Source organism: Colius striatus, chromosome 11 (genome assembly GCF_028858725.1).
Source record: "Colius striatus isolate bColStr4 chromosome 11, bColStr4.1.hap1, whole genome shotgun sequence".
In the NCBI taxonomy this organism is placed as follows: Eukaryota; Metazoa; Chordata; class Aves; order Coliiformes; family Coliidae; genus Colius; species Colius striatus.
The window spans coordinates 11,230,569-11,256,092 of record NC_084769.1 but is presented as its reverse complement, the minus strand read 5'-3'; the positions used below and the strand labels follow the sequence as shown (position 1 = coordinate 11,256,092).

The following is a 25,524-nucleotide window of genomic DNA, read 5'->3' as shown; positions in this document are numbered from 1 at the left end:
ATTTGGGCATGAATGTATTATATATATATATGGAAATGTTAATGCTAGTCAAATGCACATTCAGTAAAATATGGTAAAATGTGGATTCTTTTATAGGCAGAGTTATTGACTGTATGTAAGAAACGAAAAAAAAACACCAAACAACCTAAAGATCATTCAATCTTAATCAATCTTGATCATGCAATCAAAGAGTGCAAGAGAAAAAAAAAATACATTAACACTTTCCACAGGGACTGAGAATGTAAAAATCAACGTCATTGTGCGAGATGGAGAGCAACGGGGTGTGTCTGAAGTTGTTTCTTTTCGTTGCATTGGGAAGGAAGGCTGCATAAAAGGTCAGACATGTTGCCTCAAACAACACATGTCAGCACAGAGCTGAACAGAATGCTTTCAGCTAAGAAATATTAGGAGGTTGAGGTGGAGGAAAAGTCTGTATCCAACAGAGTGGAGAGAAACAAGTTAGGTTCTCATGAGGAACAATTTTGGTCAGCTCAAGGCCACACAGGCTGCCTGTAGCTGAAATGGAGTGAGCACAAACACAGGCAAAGGTCTGGGAGCTGACATTTTTCAGCATCTATTGCCCAGACCATCTTCCAGAAGAACTGAAACCAGCAAGATTAAAACCCTGGCACCTTGTCCACACTCACTCTCTTGCCAATGCACCAGCCTTCTGAAAAGAGCTGAAAGTTTATTGGAGCCCGTTAGTTCTTTCAAGGTCTTCTCCCTACCCCCTGTTTCATTTTTCCCTTATTCCAGAGAGTTGTCCATAATCTCTTTCAAGAAGGGCCTTTCTTTTAGAAGATCTTCAGAGAATCTGGGGTTTTAGACTCTGTTGTCTCTTCTGCTGGAGGCAGTGTGTTGGTGAGAGGCTGTGAAAGTCTTTGGTCTGACCCATCGTCATCCATCCTTCTACCGCTCCGGTCGCTTAGTATCTCCTCATCCTAAAGCCCTCAGGCTCCCGTGATATTTCGTACTACAGAGAAGTTGGACAAGAAAAGAAAGAAAAGAGAAGATATAAAGAATAGCTGTGGAACAGAAAGCACCTTTCTGAGAACAGTTCAGCCTGCACACCACATATAATAGCCCTCTCCCTGTGACACACCAGCCCGCAAGGAAAACCAGACAGGCAGATTTTCACCAGTGAAAGGTTGACATCTTTGGAAAGTTAGAAATGCCCAAAACCATGTGAACCTTATCAACCAACTAACTAAAGAGATGTTTGTCTTCTTTAAAATGGCAGCTTTTTAAAAGCAGCGGGGTTTGGATTTTTTTAAACATCGGGTTTCTTCTATCAAGGTTTAGGCCTCAGTTCTGCAAAACAGATACATGTATACAGTTAAACAGGTTTTCTTCACTAGACAGGGGTAGCTTCTTGCACCACAGTGGTGGAGCTAAAGTGATCTCTGTCAGAAAATATGCTTTCTATTTCCTCGATGCTTGCAGATCCAGCAAATCAATCACACCACAGCGGGGCATTTCTCAAGCCCCTGCTCCCTCCGCAGCTGCCTCACAGAGTTCAAGGATAAAACAGGCATTAATCTTTCTTCACAACACACCTTCCAGCTAACGACAGGCCTCAGCTGCTGAGGCTCCCTGAGGCTCCATCAGTGCAAAAGCTCTGCCAGCCTGCCCTTGGCATTTGACACTTTGGCCCACCGCAACAGCTGCTGAGGCCCTTGCTCTGAAGCTGGCGGTAGCAGAGCAGCTGGGAGGACATCAATCCTCTGGGCAGCTGTGCTAGCTTAAGGTGACTGGCAATCTGGCAGCCTGAACAGCCAGCCTAAAAGCAGCTCAGGTTGTAGCAGCCCGTGGTGTTTGCCCATGTGCCTGTCCTGAGGGAGGTGGTTGCTCAATGCACCCACACTGCTGCTTTGGCCCTTGCTTTTCATGTATCCCTCCTGTGACTCAAGGATGACTACTGGGTCTTTAGAAAGGTCTTCATGAGTGCTGATCTCTGTGAAAACTGAATCCTTTTCAGCTGTAGCTACAGTTGTGTAGTTGTCTTTATACCCCCTTTAGCCTTTTAGATTAAAGGAGGATAAACAGAGTGGAGTTTAGGTTCCCACAATGTCTGTAGGCAACAATGCTGTATTTGAGGAATGCAAGTAGGCCTTGTGTGTGTGAAGCACTTACCAAATCATCATAATCTCTCTCTGGAAAACGATCTCTGTTTGAGGAAGGCATCTCATATGGGTTGTTGGGCTGATATCCTGGGTTTGAGTGGCCAGAAGTGGTCTGCACTCGGGGGAACATCGTGGCAGGTTTATCATCAGAGGCATTTGAGTTGGAATATCCTGACTTTATCAGGCTCTTTCTCTCTGGATCTTTTCTGTGTTTGGCTCTTGAGAGAAAAGAAAGAAGAAAGGATGTTTTAAAAGACATTTTAGTATGCCTTACTTATTAACTCCAGTTTATTGAGTTGTCCAGTCTCACCTTACTTGGAGTGCTCAGTTCTGTTCTGAAACCTGCAACAGATTTTTCTATCATACCTGTTGCTAATCCCTGTTATCAGTGATAGAGTACAAAGCTTGGCATCTCTTATCACAGATGGGGCTAAGCTGCTAAGAGAGACAGAGGAGAACTTTGGCCTCTTTCAACTGGTTCCTAGAGTGAAGGAGCTTCCTTAACCACTACTAGCTCTGACTTTTCAGTGGAAGAAAGGAAGCATTCATCAGGCCCAGTTAAGAAAAGTTGTCCTCGTGTGAGTTACCCTTGTGTCTGTAGCCAAAGCTGGACACTCAAATGATGCATTAAATTGTAACCAAAAGTCTGTACATCACACACAGACAGAAAGAGGCATGCCAGGCCTTGAGCTGAAGTGTTAGCAGGAGCTAACACTTCAGACCACAGAGGGTCTGAATTTAGACCACACAGCCTTCTGGTATCAGCATCATTCTTCAGTCTCATTCTGATGCCATAGCACTTATGGCTAGGGCAGGACTAGGATTAAAGGGCCAGGTGTGTTTTTTTTAAGACTTATCTGAAGATATCACAGTTGAATTTGTAGCAAGAGAATAAATATTTCTGTGAAGGCACACAGGCAAAAACAAATCCTAATGGCTACGGACTTGTCTGCCCAACTGGGCATGCAACAACATTTGCAGCTCTGCCCCTCTAAAATTCTGCTTAGCTCTCTATGAATATGCAGCAAATTCAGCTTCTATTCAATTGTAAGAAATACTCTTACCTTGCTGAAACAACAATGACTGCTATCAATAAACACAGGACAATGGCTCCAAGCACTGAACCCACTATTATAAGGATGAGTTCACTATCTGGAAAACAAAGAAGAAAACAAGAAACATCAGTTGAAAAGTCATGGTGAAAGAATGTCTTCTCCTGATCTATATGATGGTGGAAACTGAACAAGGTACAGGAAACAGGTGCAAAACTGACTTAGAAAAGCCAAAAAGCCTTGGAAGGTTCATCTGGTTGGCTTGTCCAGATGATTACAATTATGGGATAACACAGTCGGGGCCATCATCACTCTACAGTACTAGATACTCTGCAGTGCTTGCAAGGTAAAGCACAAACAAGAACCAGTGGTTGGCTATTAAAACAGAAACATTTCAAATGAGAGCAATCCACTGGCATTTTAATAGAGTGAGTGATTAATTACAGGGGAAACTAGTCCATTAGTGATGCTGAGTTCAGCATTGCTTGTCTTTATTTGAGGACTAAATGCTTTTCTGTCAAATAACCTGTATTTGTCTAAAAATTACTGGGCTTAAAACAGAGGTCATTAGAAGAAATGACCATGAGTTTCAAGAAGGATTTTTCCTTCCAGGAAATAGTGGAATTTCTGTTTTCTAATATTTTGTTGCTATCAATACAGGATGGTGACACTAACAGTTATTAATTTTGTTATCTGAGGCAGATTAAACATTGGAGGGTATTTTTCCATGCTATATACCATTAAAAATCCCAAATTTGTGTACTTACTGTTGATGCAATCCTCCCCAGAGTAGCCCACTCCACACCTACATGAGAAAAAAGGAGAAAGAAAGGGAAGGAAGATGGTGTCATTAAGCAGATGATCACAAAACAATAGTACATTTCCACCTATCAGCAATTTCTCCACAAGGTACGTTCATTACAGGTTTCCTCTTTAATGCTATCTTAATATTGAATTGTTTAGTTTCATTATTAGAGTAAAATAAACTGAGATTTTCAGACTGATTGCTGAGCTGGGCATTCAAAACTCACAGGTTCTCAGCCTGAAAAATGTTAAAAGTGCCCAATTTCTCCAAAGAACCAAGCCCTACACCTCTGAGCCACTTGGAATTGCTACTCTCTGTCTTTATCAAAAGCCTCAGTGTAAGGTCTATAAGGCTTGGCTGATCTTTATCTTCCTCCCATACTAGTTTCTTATATTTAAAATAGATATGTCTTATATAAAGTAAAAATGTGTCGCAGGAAAAAGTGTTCAGCACGTAGCATCTGTAACTTCAAAAAGAGCTGAATTAAGGGATATGGGGAGTAAGGTCTCTGCTCATCCACAGGGGCAGAGCACAACCAGTCCCTTACTCAGCTTCATCATCAAACAACACTGGTCTGTTCTGACCCTGAGCTGACAGAAATACCCGCAGAGAGAAAACCGGGAAGAAACAACGTAGGTCTGAGAGTTATCAGGAAACAAAGTCCCCAGTGATAGCAGTGGAAACTTTCCAGGGATTTGAGGCAAGTCTTGCTCTAATGCCTATTACTTACTCAATACTTCAGCACACCAGTTCCCATGGCTCAATTACACTGAAGGAATAGTTTGTGTTTACGTGGGCAACCCACAAAATAAGCGTGAAGTGGTTTATCCCCTTCACTGACTCAGGCGACCTTGGATCTCCTCAACTTGCCTCTGAGCTATTATAAGTGCACACCAGCAGCTAATGCCAAGCAGTTAAAATGCCATAACTTGTGACACCAGGGGAATTTGTCCACCTGCTCACCACCTTGGGCAGCTCTCTGATTCACATAGCTGCAGCCCATTCTTCTAGACTGAGAGTGACCCCGTGTTAGATGCTCTGCTCCCCTATCTTTGCCTACGACACAGGAACACAACAAAAAGCTAAGTACTCACGGCACGCATCTTTCACTCTTCTTTTCATAGTTAGGCATGCATTTGCATTGTGGAACCCCTCCTTGTTTTGCACAGTACTTGTGGTTTTCTGCAGAACATTCTGCATTGCAGTCTGTATTTTCAGAGAGAAAAAAAATACAGAGGGAATTGAAGACTGCCTGCCCTCCAAAAAACCACCGGAGAAAATCCTCCTCCTCCCTTTTTTTCTTTATTGCCCTGTAAAAGTACACAGCTTTGTTGTGCTTCAGAGCACCTGAATGGCCCTTTTTTTTAGGGCTACACCTATGTAGAAGAGAAACTGAAATACAAAAGCACAAAATTGGAAGAAAACAATCTTTGCTTAAAACCATCCAGATTCACCAGAATGGAAATCTGGTCAGGCTGCATCTTACACAGGCAAACAATGACCTGCAGTATGAGCAGATGATTTGCACTGCAACTGACCTAAAACTGGACCAGATTTAGACAGGTTAGGGGGCACAAAGGCCTACACTGGATCCCATCTCACTGGCCTTTATTGTAGCAAGCTTTCATGATTTTATTACGAGTCTTTGCAATATTTATTTGCTTTCCTAAAGTCTCATATCCTAGACTTTCTTTTCCCTGCAGTGTGAGAACTTTAGTTTTCATAGTTTTCATTTAGTTTTCCAGGTAGTGTGTAGAAATTATTCCCAAAGTATGTCCTAGCACAGAGAGCTGTGAATATAGGAGTCAATTCATTCCATTCTATACCTATTTAGGTTTCAATTCTTACCAAGAGTTTAACAATACATTCAAAGAGCTACCTGCTTACTGGTTTCAGCAATAATCTTCTCAAACTTTAGTAGTTAATTGTACTGGGATAGTATTATAGATGTATTAAACATGAGAATGTTTTCCTGTGGCTTTCTTAGTAAGACATGCAATGCCTGATTTTTAAAGGTTGGCACACAGTGCCCTTTTGAAAAGGGGACTGAGACAGGGAATAACCAGGTCAGACTTTCAGGGATAGATAAACTAGCAAGGTTCTTACCTGAACAAGAACGATCATCCCATTCTGACTTGGAGTATTCACTTTTGCACTCACATTTTGGAAACATATCTTCCATGCAGACTGTGGTGTTGGTATCACAATTATAAACAGCACAGTAGCTTGTTTCTTTAAAAGAGAAACAATCAGGAAGCAAGCCTGAGTACTTGTATTATCGTTTCATAGGAAGCAGCACACTTGCTCAGTAAATCATAAATCAATTAGTAATTCTGAAAAAAAACCCCTTGTAAGTCTGTTTTTTTGGGGGGGGACATCAATACTGAAGGCATTTGGACCAGTGCTTTGATTTCCCTTCCTATTTACCAGTTAAACTCCTGTTTCCATCACATTCTGACCTTGTTTCTCAGCCTCCTACAACTGCCTCCAAACCTTCCTGCCCCCCTAGTCCACAAAGAGGGAAATTCTACCCACAAGTTCTTATCATGAACATTCACCTTAAACATACTATAGAAAAACCCCAACACTTCTCCCTTAGGTTTTTTTTTTACAGCTGAACTGTGAGGCCCAGATCCCATAAAGTTCTACATAGATATAAATATTTATGGGCATTTCATGACCAATGTTAGTATGCTGTTTACCTTGCATGTTGCTTCTCAGATCCATGTCCCAATGGTGGGAATGGTTTACAAACCTCAGTGGGTGGCATGCAGTTGAGGGATGTGATTGCACTGGTGTTTCATGAGCTCTCAGGGTTTTTTCCTATTATTTCTATTGTATTTTTCTCAAGTTATTTCTATTCTATTTCCCACTCACATTTAGGACCAGCACACAGGAAATGTCATGGCTGAGGTGGAGAGAGTCACCTTCAGAGACTCTCAGGCTATAAGCCATGAAACTCCTTTAATTTTTAGCTATGCCTTTTGAAAAAGCGGATTTCAAAACAGGAGCATATTTTAAAAAATGTTTAAGAGCCTCATATTTTATTCAGAAAATTGTTCTCCAAGTATTACACTTCCAGTATGCAAGACTTCACTGGTTTAGACCAATGAATCAGTTAGCTCAGTAGCTAATCAGAGAGGCTTCATTTCAATTATCATGGTTAATTATGTAAGAAGTCTAAAGAGAGTTTCATCCTGTTCTGGCAGTACAATACTGGCTTATTCTCAGAAGCACAATATATATCTGTGCATATTTTGTCCTCATTTTTCTAGCCACTTAACACCCAGCAGGTTAAAATCAACATGCCATTGCTTACTTGGGCATTTTCCTTCTCTTCTTTACAAAGAAAACAGAAAGCCCTAATAAGACCAAAAGAAATATGTCATCATTGAATGGTTCAAGTCTTCAAAACTCCCTAAGGTTGAGCATTCAGATCCTTAAAATCAACAAGGATTATGCTCTAATGGGCTTTGCTGCATACAGAAGTGTTCTGGCCAGCTTTGAAGATAGGAAAATCTGTTTCTCCTGTTTATTTACTTACATGGTGGGGAATTACATACCATTGTACTCAACGATGTAGGAGATACTTTCTTTTGCACTGTTTATTGTAGCAGCAACTGTCACATTGGTTTCATTTGTGTCCTCCTTAAACACATTTATCACCGTTATATTCATCGGAAGAGAAGATCTGGCTTGAGTTTGAGATCTGAAAAGCACAGATAGCATCGTTTTAAAGTCTCACACAATCCATGTGGATAGCTAGCTAGGTGCAAGGACAAAAGAAAAATTCTGTCAAACCCCCCCTCTCTCCCTGGCTTCTTTCATCCCACAATGTAGGCAGTTGCTAAGACCCCTGAAAGTGAGTATTCCTAAGTCTTGCTTAGGAATACATTAATGGCATCTTTCCAGTAGACCTGGATGTAAATAGGCAGCAGGAAAGCAGAGCCTGTTGGATTTCACACTAACAATATCAGTCCTTTGTGTGCTGTTGGCACATGACTGGTTCGTTTTACTGGGCTAACCTCAAGCTAGCTGCAGTGTGGAGGACCTCACGTGTTAGACCCTGACTTTTACATGCTCACATCAGCCTGCAGTGTCATCCAGGCACAACGTGGAAAACCCATCTGAAGCCTGGTGAGAGTGTGACCACAATGAATTCACAAGGGTCTGTTTGCAATGTAGAGGTATGCAAGCTAACTGCATGTTAGCTGGGTTGGGTCCAGCTGGAGAGCAAGTTCCCTAGGGTGAGGTGGAGAACGGCAGTGACTACCCCTTTCTTCAGCTGAACTTGGTGCTGCTGGGATATGCACACAAATACTTTTAAGTGGTAGACTGCTGTGGTGCCTTAGGATGTTGCTGTGCCCCATCTGATTGTCACAAATGCTCTGCTGGAAGCTACAGCCCTCACAACCCTGCTAGAACAACAGCCTGCTTAACTGCTTGATCCATGGGGTTTGCCCTCTGTGTGTGCAAGCACACAGGGTTTTGCTTGATATGGGCTAGAGAGCACTCACAGACTAGCTGGCAGAGCTCCAGGGGCAGTAGCCTGTAACAAGAATGGGAGAAAAGAAGCATCTTACAGCATCTGCCTAGATCAGCAAAGGACCCGTGCCACTGAGTCACCACAGCTCATTCAATAACATCTTTGCTCAGCCTGCCATCAGGAGAGACCAGCAAGTGCACAATGACATGCAATGAGGATGTTTCTTAAACTAAGCTTGGACCCTTTCATAGGAACCTCAGAGGTAACTGTTCCAGCTTCAGAGACACATCAGGTATCACAAGGAGTGCTAGTTACAACACTGTGCTATACCCTATGTGGTGCTAAAAGTGGGACATCTACTGTGGAGCCTTCTCAGCCAGGCCACTTCACAGTCATCTGGGAAATCCATGGGGTAAAAACAGGACCAGCATCCCAGAAACTTTTAAACCAGAAAGTTAATGTCTTCCTTTAACAGGAGGCAAATTGAACTGAGCTCATCCCTTATCCTTTATTGAATGGAGTTCGCCATGGGAAACAGATTAAAATGGAGTGTGCAGTACACAATGTCCAACAACCAAACCAGCAAACTTACTGAATTTCCACAATGACAGTCTGTTCAAAGCCTGTTGATGTTGGAAAGATCTCCTTAAACTAGAAAAGATAAATGAATTGTAGTTAAACACAAGCAGAAAAAATGGGCCAAAGCCACACGAACCACTGAGGCTTCAGCTGTTAAATTTTAATCCAGAAGAAGCAACTACAGGCACAAATAAAGCAAGCTGATCTGTCACATCCACCATGCACGTATTGCAGAAGAGGAGCAGTGTGCTGTTGTTGTAGAACAGGGAATATGGAAGAACAGTGGAGAGATGGAGAAACAGGAATTTAAGGCTGACTGGCTGGATAGTTGCAGATACTCCCTGTGGACTCATCCCTTAGAAAGCTGTCTCTGCTGTACAAGTAGTGGGAAGAGAGAGAAGTAGGCATCCTTACATCTTAGGGCACATGTCACTAAGATGCAGTGAAGTGGGATCGTCGGGGGGTGATCTTGTGGAGAGAAGCACAGCCCTGACAAAATCACAGGGAGTTGGATGGGGTCAGTAGAGAAGTCACTGGTCTCCCTCATCCCGTGTGAAGCAGTGAACAGTAGGTGGAGGGGGCTGCCTCCAACTGCCACACAAGCAGGAGGCACTGTGAGAAAAGGATGAGCTGCCCAAGTCAATTGAAATGAAAGATAAACTTCCTTTCCTTGTAATAAAGAAAAAATCATCTTCTATGCTACTTTCACTTTTGCATACTAATAAGAATCTCTTCTGGTGCTGCATATCATGCACTTCTGGAGCCATGTCATGAAAAATGTTGGACAAAAAAAAAAGAGTGAGGAAAATGTAACATTCTGGAGGGACAATATTTGGTTTCTTTCTGATAAAACATTTGCAGGAAGAAAGCAATATAATAACATAAAGAATTTGATAGCCACTTTGGATGAATTCTGCTGAACAGTTGGTGAATATTTTTTGATCAGCTGTGTGTCAGAGTTGCATATCTCTTCTTCCTTACTTCCAAAAAATGACATAAACAAATTTACTTGTTTCAATGTGGAAGTATGCATTAAACTGTTGATCTTATTTCTTCAGGAAACCTATCACCAGATTTCAGCAATAATCACAGAATGCAAAAAAATGTGTAACATGCATTTCACTAATAGCATTAAAACACTAATCTTGATATGCTTATGGAAGAGGCTTATTATTTAGGTATTTAGATACAGCTGGACAGCCATTCTGAAAAGTTTGTGCTGGGTGGAAATGACAGTTTTCCTTAAAAAAAAAATAGCTATACATTTTCACTCATACCACTGAGTGTTACTGAGCCCCCAGCAAAGAGTGGAAATCAGAAACTAAATGGGTCAGAAAATTGCATTCGGCCCCATGGTTTCTGGACTGGGAACAATGAAAGATACCAACAATTTATGTGAGAACTTCACAAAATACAAGTGGCACTAAAAATGCAGATATTGCTTATTTCAAGTACATCCCTTCCCTTCAGCAAGAGTCATGTCTGTACTCGTGTGAGGGGAAAATTCATGTCTCTTGTGAATAGGTCTCAACTAGTGCGAAACATTCTTTGAAACAAGCAGGTTTCTCGAGTGAAACTGTTCTAGGCTCCACAGTAAAGGCAGTACATATCCCCCCCATCTGCGTGATACTCAGGATAGCATTAGATACATAGGAAAAAAACCAAACCATAGTCACTCACAAGGGCTGTTACGTTTTGGAACACTGTTTCATACTGCTCCGAAGTTATAATTTGAACCTCGTCACTGTAAGCCAGTGAAAGCTTAAGGACTCCAGGGAATATTTTCCCTGTAATGAGAACAGAGAATATTTATTAATTAATTGAAAAGCATTTGAGTAAATCACATTTCACCTTAGAGTTCCCCAGCCTTCAGAGATGGGGAAATACAATGCAGAAATCAATCTGTGGGGTTTTTTATATATGAGATGAATCAAATGTTTGCTCAATCAACTGGAGGATGTATTCTGGCTACCTGGGAAGCAGGCAAGATCCTGGGCTCAAGTAAACTGGACAGCCTATGAAACGTGTTATGGCATTTAGTGAGAAAATACCTGTATTAAAGACTCTAAATTTGCAGACACTGAGCAGCTAAAGTGGCTCACCAGGTCTGAGAAAGCAATTCAGTGTCTACCTTCTCCCTTAGGCTCACAAGTAAATTTGAGAATCCTGCTTGTTGGCACTTAAATAAGAAGCCCCATTTAATCACACACTTCACCTTCAGCAGCATCTCAGAGATGCATTTCAATAGGACTGTGATGAGTGTCTAGCAATAGGCAAAATCAAGCCAGCTGTTCAGAGGTCTTCATGGGTTTGGGCCTTTCTAAATCCTAGCCATTAATATCGATGTCAGGTTTACACTTGCATTTTATCCTGCTTTTCACTCATTTGAGTCTCCAGCACCCCTGACAGAGAACTCACCTTCCTTTCCTAGCACATTAACCTCCTTGGCTGTCACTGTTTCGTGAGATATCTATCTAGGTCATTGTAGGAGTGGCTGTCTGTGAAGCCAGGCATTATTCAGCAGTTGCTTTCCCAGACTGATTATGTTTTCACTTATAACATGAGAACAAGGGATATGTGAAGAAGAATTCACCCAAGCAGTTTTCTGTGAAGTAACTAAAAATACAGATTGCTTTTCTACAACTCACCTCTGTAACAATCCTTCTCACTGTAGTAGAATCCATATGGGCAGAGGCAGGTAAAATTGCTAAATAAAGCAACACATGTAGCCAATGTTCTTCCACAAGGGTCTCCGCTGCAGAAACCCCCTGACACAAAGATGAAAAAGATATTGCTTTCCGTGCAACTGCAAGGGAGACTTCATATATAAAGTACATAATCTATTAAATACTTTAGACATACTTCTACTAAAGGAAACTACCAGGGATTATACAGTATACATGCAATTAGAGAGCATGTCTTGCTTGCTTAATGTCATATAGTAACTTTTCCCTGGCACAATTACACTTTCTCTAAGCAATTGTATATTCTGTAAGGATTTTGGAGGATGTATTTCAGACCTATATGAAATACATGAGTATACAAGTAATTAAAATATGTATTTCAATATACATTGTGTGTATATATATATATATATAGATAGATAGATATTTCTCAACATCACCAACAGGTGCTTTTATAACTGCCTGGTTTCGTTCACATAACTCCATAGGTGCTTTCTCATAGATGACACAGATATACCATGCAATGGGGAAAAGAAAGGAACTGTCTTTCATTCTCCCCCTCAAAAAGGAAAACAAAATTCTTATTTAAAGAGTATTATTGATTAGAGGGCTCATATCCAGAAAAAGTGCTTCCAGAGCTCGTAATAAAGCCAAATTCAATTTACGAGATAAGGGAGCCCAAGTAGAAAGTAATAGCACTTTCTGTTAACCTCATAGCAAAAACCAGCAGGAAACAGAGGAAGGGACAGACAGCATTAAGGGACGCTCATTTCTTAAGTCTGGAACATACTCTGGGATGGGGACATGGCAGGATATGGAGAATAGAAGGGAGGCAATAAGGAAAAACTATTTCACTATGAGGATGGCAAAGCCCTGGCCCAGGCTGCCCAGGGAGAGTGTGGAGTCTCATTCTCTGGAGGTTTTCAAACCCACCTGGACATGTACATGTATGAACTGATCTAGGTGAACTAGCATGAGCAGAGGGATTGGATTAAATGATCTCTAAAGGTCCCTTCCAACCCACAATGTTCTGTGTGATTCTAAGTGATCCCTGGTAATCAGCCCCATGCTAGTGTGTGCCCTGACTTCCTCCCTGCCCACGCTCCAAAAAGCCACAGAAAAATGTCATTGTTGGGCCCTGTAACACTCTTGGCGTGGTCACCTCATCTGCAGAGAGTCTCTGTTATGCTGGGACTGGGCCAGGAGGAAAAGGCACTGAATGAGGCGAAAGAGCTAACTGAGGGTTTTCACTTCTCACCTGGAGTGCTTGCAATTGTTGTAGCAGTAGTTGTCTCAATGGTGCTTCCTGCTAAAAAAAAAAGCAGATGATGGCACTGCTTAGTGTTGTGTGTGGGAAGAGTTTCTGGGCACTCTGTGTGCAGGAGAAGCTCAGAGCAGCTCAGTGGGGCACCTGCGTGGGGCTGAGCAGCCACAGCCCTGGGCAGCCTTGGCCTGCCTTTGGGCTCTCCCTGACCCCAATGCCCGTGCAGACTGACTTGCCCATGGACACTTCTCCACAGATTCCAGGGCTCTAGAGAACAATGAGAGTTGGCACCAGACTGCTTAAAGCCAGCACACCTCCTGCTCCCTCATATTGCCCTTCACCCCCAGGATCATTCAGGGCAAAGGCTGAGAAAGAAGGTCTTTCCAGATGATGGGCACCTATGATGGCAAGGTAGGGAGCCCATAGGAACAACACACTCATCCAAGCCAACCAGGGAGGAAGAGGAGAGGAAATTAACAGGCTTCCCCTTTTTTGGGTGACCTCAGCAGGTGATTTAATCCTCCAGGATGGGGTTTCCATCTCCACACTGGGAGAGGGGGCTTTGCAGGGCATGGAGGATTGCGGGGAGAGTCTGATTTCTGATCCCAAGCAGCTACCAGGCAATCAGCCCCATCTGGTGTGTGCCCCAACTCCCTCCCTGACCATACTCCAAGAAAACCCAAGAACACCTCTGTGCAAAGGCAAAAGGCAGGAACAGAACATTCCCTCAAATCTTCCCCAACACTTTCCTCCTGCAGCAAAGGCCAGCAGCATAAGAGGAAAGAGTGCACAGGCTTCACAGCCTTCATCTGGCCACCTCTGTCTGCTCCTGGAGAGCAACTCCGGGAAGCCTGGGCAGGACAACCTGGCCCTGCCTGTGGCAGCTGCAGAGCTCCCTGGGCCTGGGTAACACGGAGGGGTTTTGCTGCTTACCTGGAGTGCTTGGGGTTGTCGTATCGGATGGAGCAGGAGTGCTCTGAGTGGTGGTTCCTGCTGAACAAAAAGCAGATGATGGCACTGCTTAGTGTTGTGTGTGGGAAGAGTTTCTGGGCACTGTGTGTGCAGGAGAAGCTCAGAGCAGCTCAGTGGAACACCTGCATGAGGCTGAACAGCCACAGCCCTGGGCAGCCTTGGCCTGCCTTTGGGCTCTCCCTGACCCCAATGCCTGTGCAGACTGACTTGCCCATGACATATACCCCAGATCCCAGGGCTTTAGAGAGCACTGAGTGGTGGCACCAGACTGCTTACAGCCAACACACCTTCTGCTCCCTCATATTGCTCTTCACCCCCAGGATCATTCAGGGCAAAGGCTGAGACAGAAGGTCTTTCCAGATGGTGGGCACCTATGATTGCAAAGTAGGGTACAGGCTGGTGCATGGACCCCAGCCACTGCCCTGGCAAGCAGCCCCATGCCGTGTGTGCACTGAGTATCTCCCTGCCCACACCCCGAGATAACCCAGGAACATCTCCTAGCTGGGCCCTGTAACAGGCTGCATTTGGGCACCTAATCTGCAGGAAGCCTGTTACACTGGGACAGGGGCCAGAGACAAAGACACAAGACAGTAAAGGAGCAGTCCCTCAAATCTTCCCCAGCACTTCCTTGTGCAGTAAAGTGCCAACAGGGAAAGAGGGAAGGAATTCTGAGAAAGAAGGTCTTTCCAGATGGTGGACACCAATGAAGGCAAGGTAGGGAGCCTGTAGGAACAACACACTCATCCAAGCCCACCAGGGAGGAAGAGGTGAGGGGATGGACAGGCTTCCTGTCCTCAGGGTGAGCTGCTGCTGATTTATTGCACCAGGATAAGATTTCCCAGCTCCACTGAAGGACAGGGAGTTTTATAGAGCATGGAAGATCCTTGGCAGACACTGCTCCATGGTCCCCAGCCACTGGCCTGGTAATCAGCCCCACGCTGGTGTGTGCCACAACCCAATCCCACACCACACTCCAAGCAGCAACAGGAACATCTTCCTGCTTGTCGCCATCATGGGCTTGACCTGGTCACCTCGTCTGTATGGACAGTCTTGCACTGAGACTGGGGCCAGTGGCAAAGGAATAAAGCAGGAAAAGTACTTTCCCTCAAATCTTCCCGAACATTTCCCCTGTGCAGCAAAGGCCAGAAGAGAAAGAGGGAAGAGTGCACAGGCTTCACAGCCTTCATCTGGCCACCTCTGTCTGCTCCTGAGGGAAAAACTCAGGGATGTCTGGGCAGGAGAACTCGGCCCTGCCTGTGGCAGCTGCAGAGCTCCCTGGGCCTGGGTAACACAGAGGGGTTTTGCTGCTTACCTGCAGTGCTTGGGGTTGTCGTATTGGATGGAGCAGGAGTGCTCTGAGGGGTGGTTCCTGCTAAACAAAAAGAAAATGATGGCACTGCTTAGTGTTGTGTGTGGGAAGAGTTTCTGGGCACTGTGTGTGCAGGAGAAGCTCAGAGCACCTCAGTGGGGCACCTGCGTGGGGCTGAACAGCCACAGCCCTGGGCAGCCTTGGCCTGCCTTTGGGCTCTCCCTGACCCCAATGCCCGTGCAGACTGACTTGCCCATGGACACTTCTCCACAGATTCCAGGGCTCTAGAGAACAATGAGAGTTGGCACCAGACTGCTTACAGCCAGCACACCTCCTGCTCCCTCATATTGCCCTTCACCCCCAGGATCATTCAGGGCAAAGGCTGAGAAAGAAGGTCTTTCCAGATGACGGGCAACTATGATCGCAAGGTTGGGAGCCTCTAGAAACAACACACTCATCCAAGCCCATCAGTGAGGAGGAGGTGAGGGGATGGACAGGCTCTTGTCCTCAGGGTGAGCTCTGTTGGTGATTTCTTGCACCGGGATGGGATTTCCCAGCTCCACTGAAGGACAGGGAGCTTTGCAGAGCATGGAGGATCCTTGGCAGACACTGCTCCATGGTCTCCTGCCACAGGCCTGGTAATCAGCCCCATGCTGGTGTGTGCCATGACTCCCTCCCACACCACACAGGAATAAAACCCAATAACATCTCTCTGCTGGACCCTGTAACAAGCTTGGTCTGGGGAGATCATCTGCAGAGACAGTCTTGCACCGGGACTGGGGCCAGAGGGAAAGAATTAAAGCAGGAAAAGTACTTTTCCTCAAATTTTCCCAACACTTTCCCCTTGCTGCAAATGTCAGAAGGAAAGACTAAAGAGTGCACAGGCTTCACAGCCTTCATCTGGGCACCTCTGTCTGCTCCTGAGGGAAAAACTCAGGGATGTCTGGGCAGGAGAACCCGGCCCTGCCTGTGGCAGCTGCAGAGCTCCCTGGGCCTGGGTAACACGGAGGGGTTTTGCTGCTTACCTGGAGTGCTTGGGGTTGTCGTATCGGATGGAGCAGGAGTGCTCTGAGGGGTGCTTCCTGCCAAACAAAAAGCAGATGATGGCACTGCTTAGTGTTGTGTGTGGGAAGAGTTTCTGGGCACTGTGTGTGCAGGAGAAGCTCAGAGCAGCTCAGTGGGGCACCTGCGTGGGGCTGAGCAGCCACAGCCCTGGGCAGCCTTGGCCTGCCTTTGGGCTCTCCCTGACCCCAATGCCCGTGCAGACTGACTTGCCCATGGACACTTCTCCCCAGGTCTCAGGGCTCCAGAGCACATTGAGAGTTGGCATCAGACTGCTTACAGCCAGCACACCTCCTGCTCCCTCATATTGCCCTTCACCCCAGGATCATTCAGGGCAAAGGCTGAGAAAGAAGGTCTTTCCAGATGACGGGAAACTATGATCGCAAGGTTGGGAGCCCATAGGAAAAACACACTCATCCAAGCCCATCAGGGAAGAGGGGAATAGCAGATGAACAGGCTTCCCCTTTTCAGGGTGACCTCAGTAGGTGATTTAAGCCTCCAGGATGGGGTTTCCATCTCCACACTGGGAGAGGGGGCTTTGCAGGGCATGGAGGATTGCGGGGAGAGTCTGATTTCTGATCCCAAGCAGCTACCAGGTAATCAGCCCCATCTGGTGTGTGCCCCAACTCCCTCCCTGACCATACTCCAAGAAAACCCAAGAACACCTCTGTGCAAAGGTAAAAGGCAGGAACAGAACATTCCCTCAAATCTTCCCCAACAATTTCCTCCTGCAGCAAAGGCCAGTAGGGAAAGAGGGAAGAGTGCACAGGCTTCACAGCCTTCATCTGGGCACCTCTGTCTGCTCCTGGAGAGCAACTCCGGGAAGCCTGGGCAGGACAACCCGGCCCTGCCTGTGGCAGCTGCAGAGCTCCCTGGGCCTGGGTAACATGGAGGGGTTTTGCTGCTTACCTGCAGTGCTTGGGGTTGTCGTATCGGATGGAGCAGGAGTGCTCTGAGGGGTGCTTCCTGCCAAACAAAAAGCAGATGATGGCACTGCTTAGTGTTGTGTGTGGGAAGAGTTTCTGGGCACTGTGTGTGCAGAAGAAGCTCAGAGCAGCTCAGTGGGGCACCTGCATGGGGCTGAGCAGCCACAGCCCTGGGCAGCCTTGGCCTGCCTTTGGGCTCTCCCTGACCCCAATGCCCGTGCGGACTGACTTGCCCATGGACACTTCTCCCCAGGTCTCAGGGCTCCAGAGCACATTGAGAGTTGGCATCAGACTGCTTACAGCCAGCACACCTCCTGCTCCCTCATATTGCCCTTCACCCCCAGGATCATTCAGGGCAAAGGTTAAGACAGAAGGTCTTTCCAGATGATGGGCATCTACGATGGCAAGGTAGGGAGCCCATAGGAACAACACACTCATCCAAGCCAACCAGGGAGGAAGAGGAGAGGAAATTAACAGGCTTCCCCTTTTCTGGGTGACCTCAGTAGGTAATTTAAGCCTCCAGGATGGGGTTTCCATCTCCACACTGGGAGAGGGGGCTTTGCAGGGCATGGAGGATTGCGGGGAGAGTCTGATTTCTGATCCCAAGCAGCTACCAGGCAATCAGCCCCATCTGGTGTGTGCCCCTACTCAGTCCCTGACCATACTCCAAGAAAACCCAAGAACACCTCTGTGCAAAGGCAAAAGGCAGGAGAAGAACATCCCCTCAAATCTTCCCCAACACTTTCCTCCTGCAGCAAAGGCCGGCAGCGAAAGAGGGTAGAGTGCACAGGCTTCACAGCCTTCATCTGGCCACTTCTGTCTGCTCCTGGAGAGCAACTCAGGGAAGTCTGGGCAGGACAACCCGGCCCTGCCTGTGGCAGCTGCAGAGCTCCCTGGGCCTGGGTAACACAGAGGGGTTTTGCTGCTTACCTGGAGTGCTTGGGGTTGTCGGATCGGATGGTACAGAAGTGCTCTGAGTGGTGGTTCCTGCTGAACAAAAAGCAGATGATGGCACTGCTTAGTGTTGTGTGTGGGTAGAGTTTCTGGGCACTGTGTGTGCAGGAGAAGCTCAGAGCAGCTCAGTGGAACACCTGCATGAGGCTGAACAGCCACAGCCCTGGGCAGCCTTGGCCTGCCTTTGGGCTCTCCCTGACACCAACGCCTGTGCACACTGACCTGTCCATGGACACTTCTCCCCAGATTCCAGGGCTCTAGAGAACATTGAGAGTTGGCACCAGACTGCTTACAGCCAGCACACCTTCTGCTCCCTCATACTGCCCTTCACCCCAGGATGATTGAGGGCAAAGTCTGAAAAAGAAGGTCTTTCCAGATGATGGGCATCTATGATGGCAAGGTAGGGAGCCTCTAGAAACAACACACTCATCCAAGCCCATCAGTGAGGAGGAGGTGAGGGGATGGACAGGCTTCCTGTCCTCAGGGTGAGCTCTGTCGCTGATTTAATGCACCAGGATGGGATTTCCCAACTCCACTGCTGGACAGAGAGCTTTGCAGAGCATGGAGGATCCTTGGCAGACACTACTCCATGGTCTCCAGCCACAGGCCTGGTAATCAACCACATGCTGGTGTGTGCCATGACTCCCTCCCACACCACACAGGAATAAAACCCACGAACATCCCTCTGCTGGACCCTGTAACAAGCTTGGTCTGGGGAGATCTTCTGAAGAGACAGTTTTGCACCGGGACTGGGGCCAGAGGGAAAGAATTAAAGCAGGAAAAGTACTTTTCCTCAAATTTTCCCAACACTTTCCCCTTGCTGCAAATGTCAGCAGGAAAGATCAAAGAGTGCACAGGCTTCACAGCCTTCATCTGGGCACCTCTGTCTGCTCCTGGAGAGCAACTCAGGGAATCTGGGCAGGACAACCTGGCCCTGCCTGTGGCAGCTGCAGAGCTCCCTGGGCCTGGGTAACACAGAGGGGTTTTGCTGCTTACCTGGAGTGCTTAGGGTTGTCGGATCGGATGGAGCAGGATTTGTCTCAGCGATGTTTCCTGATGAGCAAAAAGCAGATGATGGTACTGCTTAGTGTTGTGTGTGTGAAGAGTTTCTGGGCACTATATGTGTGCAGAAGCTCAGAGCAGCTCAGTGGGGCACCTGCATGGGGCTGAGCAGCCACAGCCCTGGGCAGCCTTGGCCTGCCTTTGGGCTCTCCCTGACCCCAATGCCCGTGCAGACTGACTTGCCCATGGACACTTCTCCCCAGGTCTTAGGGCTCCAGAGCACATTGAGAGTTGGCATCAGACTGCTTACAGCCAGCACACCTCCTGCTCCCTCATATTGCCCTTCACCCCAGGATCATTCAGGGCAAAGGCTGAGAAAGAAGGTCTTTCCAGATGACGGGAAACTATGATCGCAAGGTTGGGAGCCCATAGGAAAAACACACTCATCCAAGCCCATCAGGGAAGAGGGGAATAGCAGATGAACAGGCTTCCCCTTTTCAGGGTGACCTCAGTAGGTGATTTAAGCCTCCAGGATGGGGTTTCCATCTCCACACTGGGAGAGGGGGCTTTGCAGGGCATGGAGGATTGCGGGGAGAGTCTGATTTCTGATCCCAAGCAGCTACCAGGCAATCAGCCCCATCTGGTGTGTGCCCCAACTCCCTCCCTGACCATACTCCAAGAAAACCCAAGAACACCTCTGTGCAAAGGTAAAAGGCAGCAACAGAACATTCCCTCAAATCTTCCCCAACAATTTCCTCCTGCAGCAAAGGCCAGTAGGGAAAGAGGGAAGAGTGCACAGGCTTCACAGCCTTCATCTGGCCACCTCTGTCTGCTCCTGGAGAGCAACTCCGGGAAGCCTGGGCAGGACAACCCGGCCCTGCCTGTGGCAGCTGCAGGGCTCCCTGGGCCTGGGTAACATGGAGGGGTTTTGCTGCTTACCTGCAGTGCTTGGGGTTGTCGTATTGGATGGAGCAGGAGTGCTCTGAGGGGTGCTTCCTGCCAAACAAAAAGCAGATGATGGCACTGCTTAGTGTTGTGTGTGGGAAGAGTTTCTGGGCACTGTGTGTGCAGAAGAAGCTCAGAGCAGCTCAGTGGGGCACCTGCATGGGGCTGAGCAGCCACAGCCCTGGGCAGCCTTGGCCTGCCTTTGGGCTCTCCCTGACCCCAATGCCCGTGCGGACTGACTTGCCCATGGACACTTCTCCCCAGGTCTCAGGGCTCCAGAGCACATTGAGAGTTGGCATCAGACTGCTTACAGCCAGCACACCTCCTGCTCCCTCATATTGCCCTTCACCCCCAGGATCATTCAGGGCAAAGGTTAAGACAGAAGGTCTTTCCAGATGATGGGCATCTACGATGGCAAGGTAGGGAGCCCATAGGAACAACACACTCATCCAAGCCAACCAGGGAGGAAGAGGAGAGGAAATTAACAGGCTTCCCCTTTTCTGGGTGACCTCAGTAGGTAATTTAAGCCTCCAGGATGGGGTTTCCATCTCCACACTGGGAGAGGGGGCTTTGCAGGGCATGGAGGATTGCGGGGAGAGTCTGATTTCTGATCCCAAGCAGCTACCAGGTAATCAGCCCCATCAGGGAGTGTTGTGTGTGTGAAGAGTTTCTGGGCACTATATGTGTGCAGAAGCTCAGAGCAGCTCAGTGGGGCACCTGCATGGGGCTGAGCAGCCACAGTCTGGGTCTGCCTTTGGGCTGTCTCTAATCCTGTTGCCCGTGCAGACTGTCTTACCCATGGTCACTTCTCCCCAGATCCCAGGAGTAAGCCAATGCGCCACACGGGCAATGGATTGCATGCAACCAAGCTTCACTCATTGTGTATAGCTGTCTATCTCTAACACAAGAAATCTCCTTGCAGGAAATCTCCCTCCCCCCTTGACAGCAGTACCACATTAGTGTTGGCTGCCAGAGCAGTGTTAACGGCATTTCATTCACTGTTGCATGTACTCCAGTCTGTGACCTTTTGAATCCCTCGTCTCAACTAGTGCCACTGTTGCCACCTTCTGCTGCCATGTGGTCTCTTAAACAAATAGTGCTTTTACCATCATCCATCTTCAGCTTAAATAGATATAACATTTAACATGTTCACAGCAACTTCAGATCCTTCCCTTGACCTCAGCTGTATCCACAAAAAATGCTTCAAGATGGGATGCGTCAAGAAGAGTGTGGCCAGCAGGTCAAGGGAGGTTCTGCTCCTGCTCTACACTGCCCTGGTGAGGCCTCATCTGGAGTCCTGTGTCCAGTTCTGGGATCCTCAGCTCAAGAGGGACAGGGAAGTGCTGGAGAGAGTCCAGTGCAGGGCCACCAAGGTGATCAGGGGACTGGAGCATCTTCCTTATGAGGAAAGGCTGCGGGAACTGGGGCTGTTTAGTCTGGAGAAGAGGAGACTGAGGGGAGATCTCATTAACATTTATAAATATCTAAAGGGTGGGTGTCAGGAGGTTGGGACATCCCTTTTTTCTATTGTATCTAGCAACAGGACAAGGGGTAATGGGATGAAGCTGGAACACAAAATGTTCCGTTTAAACATAAAAAATCCCTATTTCACTGTTGAGGTGATGGAGCCCTGGCACAGGCTGCCCAGGGAGAGTGTGGAAACTCCTTCCTTGGAGGTCTTCAAGACCCTCCTGGACACATTCCTGTGTGACCTGATCTAGGTGGACTTGCTTGTGCAGGAGGGTTGGACTGCATGATCTCTAAAGTTCCTTTCCAAGCATTCTGTGATTCTTGGATTCTATGAAAAAATACATCACTTGCAATATGTACAGATTAAGATATTTTGCCCCTTTTTTTTGTGCTCTGCAGAGAAGCTGCATTAAAAACTCTAAGACTCTGTCAGAGCATGAGTTGTAGAATAATTGCATTTGCTAACACTTTCTCCTATGCTGTACAAATTCAAGAGTATACTGAAAGCAGAGTATTTTTAATGAAAGAATGCATGTTTTGCTAAATTATCATCAATGGTATCAAGACCCTCATTCCTGGACTACAATTCCATATAGTCAATCTTTTCCTTTCATGTCATAATTCTTTCTGAATAAAGAGAATCCTGTTTGATAACAGACAACAGGTGAAGAAAATTTCCTCACGTTTTGGTTTCAGCATTACTTGTTACTTTGTTTACTCTTCCATGGTGTTTTTCTTTTTTTCTAGGATGTTCATTTTATATTTAATCTGTGACTCTTGATATAAGTAATGTTTGGGTTGGGGTTTTTTCTAGATTCAAGAACAAATAATGGAACAGCTTTGCTGATAAATGTGTGATAGTAACAAATGTCCGGTTTGGATCATGTGATCTAACCTTAATCTGAATTAGTTAATATATGAGTCAGGAATAAACATATTTACTCTGAGTTAACGTTGCTGCAATCATAATTTAATCTAAGGCATTAACAGTGTGCAGCTGGAAGACTAATGTATTTCTGAAAGACTACTATTTGTGGCTAAAATCCTTGGCACTAACACACTCTTATAGCTGGTGTATAAAATAAATGATTGCCAATTTCAATAGAGATGTGAAAAATAGACCCTGCTTTTTAACAGGGCTTTGCAAATCCAAAATGAAGTGAATTTCACGAACTTTTTTCCTTCTGATCAATCAAGCTGACATGGAAAAAGCACATCAGAAAGACAATGCCTGAAGGAAACCGTTAGTCTCCTCCAGGTAAACAGGAAACGTGATCAACTGTACCAGTTCTCTGCCAAGCCTTCTACCTCCACTGGTCACTGAGTCCTACAGGCAGCATTATTTGTTCCCCCTATTGATTTAAAGAAATGTCCATTTTTCCTATAAAGATGATAATATGAATCTCAGTTGGACACAGGCAATGGTTTTGGAGTGCTGTTTAGACTGCCTTCTCAAAATGGACATTGGGGTAACCTCTTATAGAGCTAGTCCTTATCCTACAACGGCTGGTAGCCGTGTGGAAGCTCTGGCTAACGGTAGTCCAAGAGTACCCTTTGGACTCAGGAATAATAGTGTCCATGGTGACAGCAGAGTACCTGAGCTGCAACTGAACCTTGTCTAAGGCAACCTGAGCAAAGGTGGCTATTTTATGGCTCTCTCTGCCTAGATCCAACCTCCTGTGTAATGAAACAGGATGTGTTGATAGACCTAGGCTTTTACTGCAGAGATAAAGAAATGGATGTTATGATCAAGGTTATGGAATAACAGACACCTGGCTGCTGAGCAAGGCAAGGCCTATTCGGACACATCCTTTAAAATGTGCAAAGCTTCTACAGTGTTTGCTTAGAATGAAGAAGGTTTCTGGTCAGGCCCATCCTGATCCAAAGTCTTTCCAATTGAAAGATTCACATCCCTTTCAGTTGCTCTTAGGTCAAGTTTGTTCACATGTTGCTGTTACCCACAAGGCTCCAAACAGAAAACCTATTGACTGATAATCTTGAAGACATCTATGCTTACACTTTATAACTAAAAATTGTTCTGTAGCATGTTGTAGAGGTTGGTGGGAATACACACGTTCACTCACAGCAGTGAACAGAGATGAACAACCATCTGTCACCAGTTGCAAGGTTAACGGCATCAGTGAAGGTCTTCATTTGGCTCATGTCTCTGTAACTTTATCTCCATGTTAGCTGGGTGTCCCTGTCCTCTCACAGCTTCAAGACACCAAAAAACTCCTGATATAGTTATCTTAGCTCTACTTCTACCTTCTCTCTCTTGTATCTGTCACTGAGTATGGGAGACAAGCAAGCCTGGGCAGAGGCTCTGCCCCACAACTACCAAATCTGTCACGATGCCAGAAAAAGTTAATCCCCTTAAGGAACGACACCTATCCTTCAGTGTCAACAGAGCACGGCACAACCCTCTGCAGCTTTAGTTGGTGGTGAAGTTCCAGTTAATTAATTTCAACAGAAGGAAACGAGCACACTGCAGGCCAGCTCAGGCAGCGCCGCTCTCCAGGCTGATTGTGCAAGGAGCCTCTGGCTGGAAGGCCGAGCAGCAGCACTCCTTTCCCTGGGCACCGGGGTGGAACAGTCACACCTTTTGTTGTGACTGTAATAGAGCTTGAATTACCTGGGTTTAGTGTGCAGGTCCTGAAAACCGCTCTCGGAACAGGCTAAATTAGGTTAATCACAAGCACCAGTGATTTTTGCATTGTTCTGTGAGCGAGGAAAACCGTTGGCTTGCGGTGACATTTTTCATCATTAATTAATCAAACCTAGACGTGCTGAATTGTGTATCGCCACTGACTTCCAGCCTCTCAGCAGCTGCTGAGAGTCCTGAGCAATCCATTCACTGCCACAGAATAGCTGCTTTGATAAATCCCAAACCAGAAGATAGTGTTTCTTACCTTTCATGAAGCCCATCAGCAGGCTGAGCGCCATGACAAGGAACACACGGCGTCTCATGGCCGCTTCTGCTGCTACTTGCTGCGGAACCCCAGAGAAAGTGCTTTTCTCTTCTGGCGTCAGCTCATTTAAGGTCCCAGCCACAGGTAGAGAGTTCAGCCCTGAGCTGACGTCATGGTGGTAAGTGGCAAATGATAGATCCAAGCTGTGTTTTATTTCCTTCTCAGACTGGGAGGAGACTTCTGGACCTCGGTGTTCTTTCTTTAAGTCATAAATGCTTGAGACCTGTTGACACAAGGAAGTTACTGCTAAATAAGCTGACGTGGGAACACCAGCTCTCCGTGCTGACACCTTCAGTACAAATCACATGGGGGTTGCTGTATAATCAGTTCTTAAAGTGGAAGGAGCTATCCCATCCCAAGCCATGCCACTTTTGTACTTGGAGCAGCATATGTGGGATCCACATGCTCGGGATCCACACACTCACATCCCTTGCAATAAATTACCAGTACAGACAAGCACCATGCCTCAGATTCCAACTCTTCTTTATTTGTAAGCAAAATTTCATGCCAAAGCACTTCTTAGTGCTCAAGAAAGAAGTCAACAGACAACATTTGCATCTTTGACGTCAATGAAACAAGACCGACCTTGACCCTTTTGGCATCAATTACAGCTGGGTTTTTTGCTGCCATCTCATATGTGTTATGGGTGCACTAAAGTGCTGTGGCAAGAAAAGGTAGCACAGCTGTGATACATGAAAAGCAGGCTGGAGACGTCTGTCATTGCACCCCAGGAAGCTTATGAAAATTGTTAAACGGAGATCAAGATGGGAAAAATGTCTCTGTGAGCAGGACCTGGTATTCCCAAGCCCTCTAATTTTTAGCTGCTTCACCTGTTTGAGTTCTGTAGCGGAACAACATATGTGTTGTGCCTTGTGTTTCAGTAAAATGCACTGCTTGAGACCATTAGATGTCAGATGGCCCA

General features: G+C 46.3%; 1 protein-coding gene across 8 annotated transcripts; it reads right to left on the bottom strand.

Moving 5' to 3' along the window:
• Positions 1 to 24,787, bottom strand: MUC13 (mucin 13, cell surface associated). Of its 8 annotated transcripts, none has more exons than XM_062004800.1 (19): positions 24,543 to 24,787; positions 20,158 to 20,214; positions 19,213 to 19,269; positions 18,193 to 18,252; positions 17,246 to 17,302; positions 16,300 to 16,356; positions 15,278 to 15,337; positions 13,927 to 13,986; positions 12,988 to 13,038; positions 11,694 to 11,813; positions 10,726 to 10,832; positions 9,059 to 9,117; positions 7,544 to 7,689; positions 6,087 to 6,212; positions 5,075 to 5,186; positions 3,943 to 3,980; positions 3,188 to 3,275; positions 2,134 to 2,341; positions 1 to 973 (listed from the first exon to the last, which is right to left on the bottom strand). In XM_062004800.1, the coding sequence occupies exons 1-19, from the start codon at positions 24,598 to 24,600 to the stop codon at positions 926 to 928; spliced, it is 1,569 nt and encodes a 522-aa protein (XP_061860784.1). In that variant the 5' UTR covers positions 24,601 to 24,787; the 3' UTR covers positions 1 to 925. The 8 variants fall into 8 exon arrangements, with proteins under 8 accessions (XP_061860784.1, XP_061860788.1, XP_061860786.1 ...); XM_062004804.1 differs by having other exon boundaries at positions 12,988 to 13,035; XM_062004802.1 differs by having other exon boundaries at positions 13,927 to 13,983.
• Between the last annotated feature and the right edge of the window lie 737 nt (positions 24,788 to 25,524).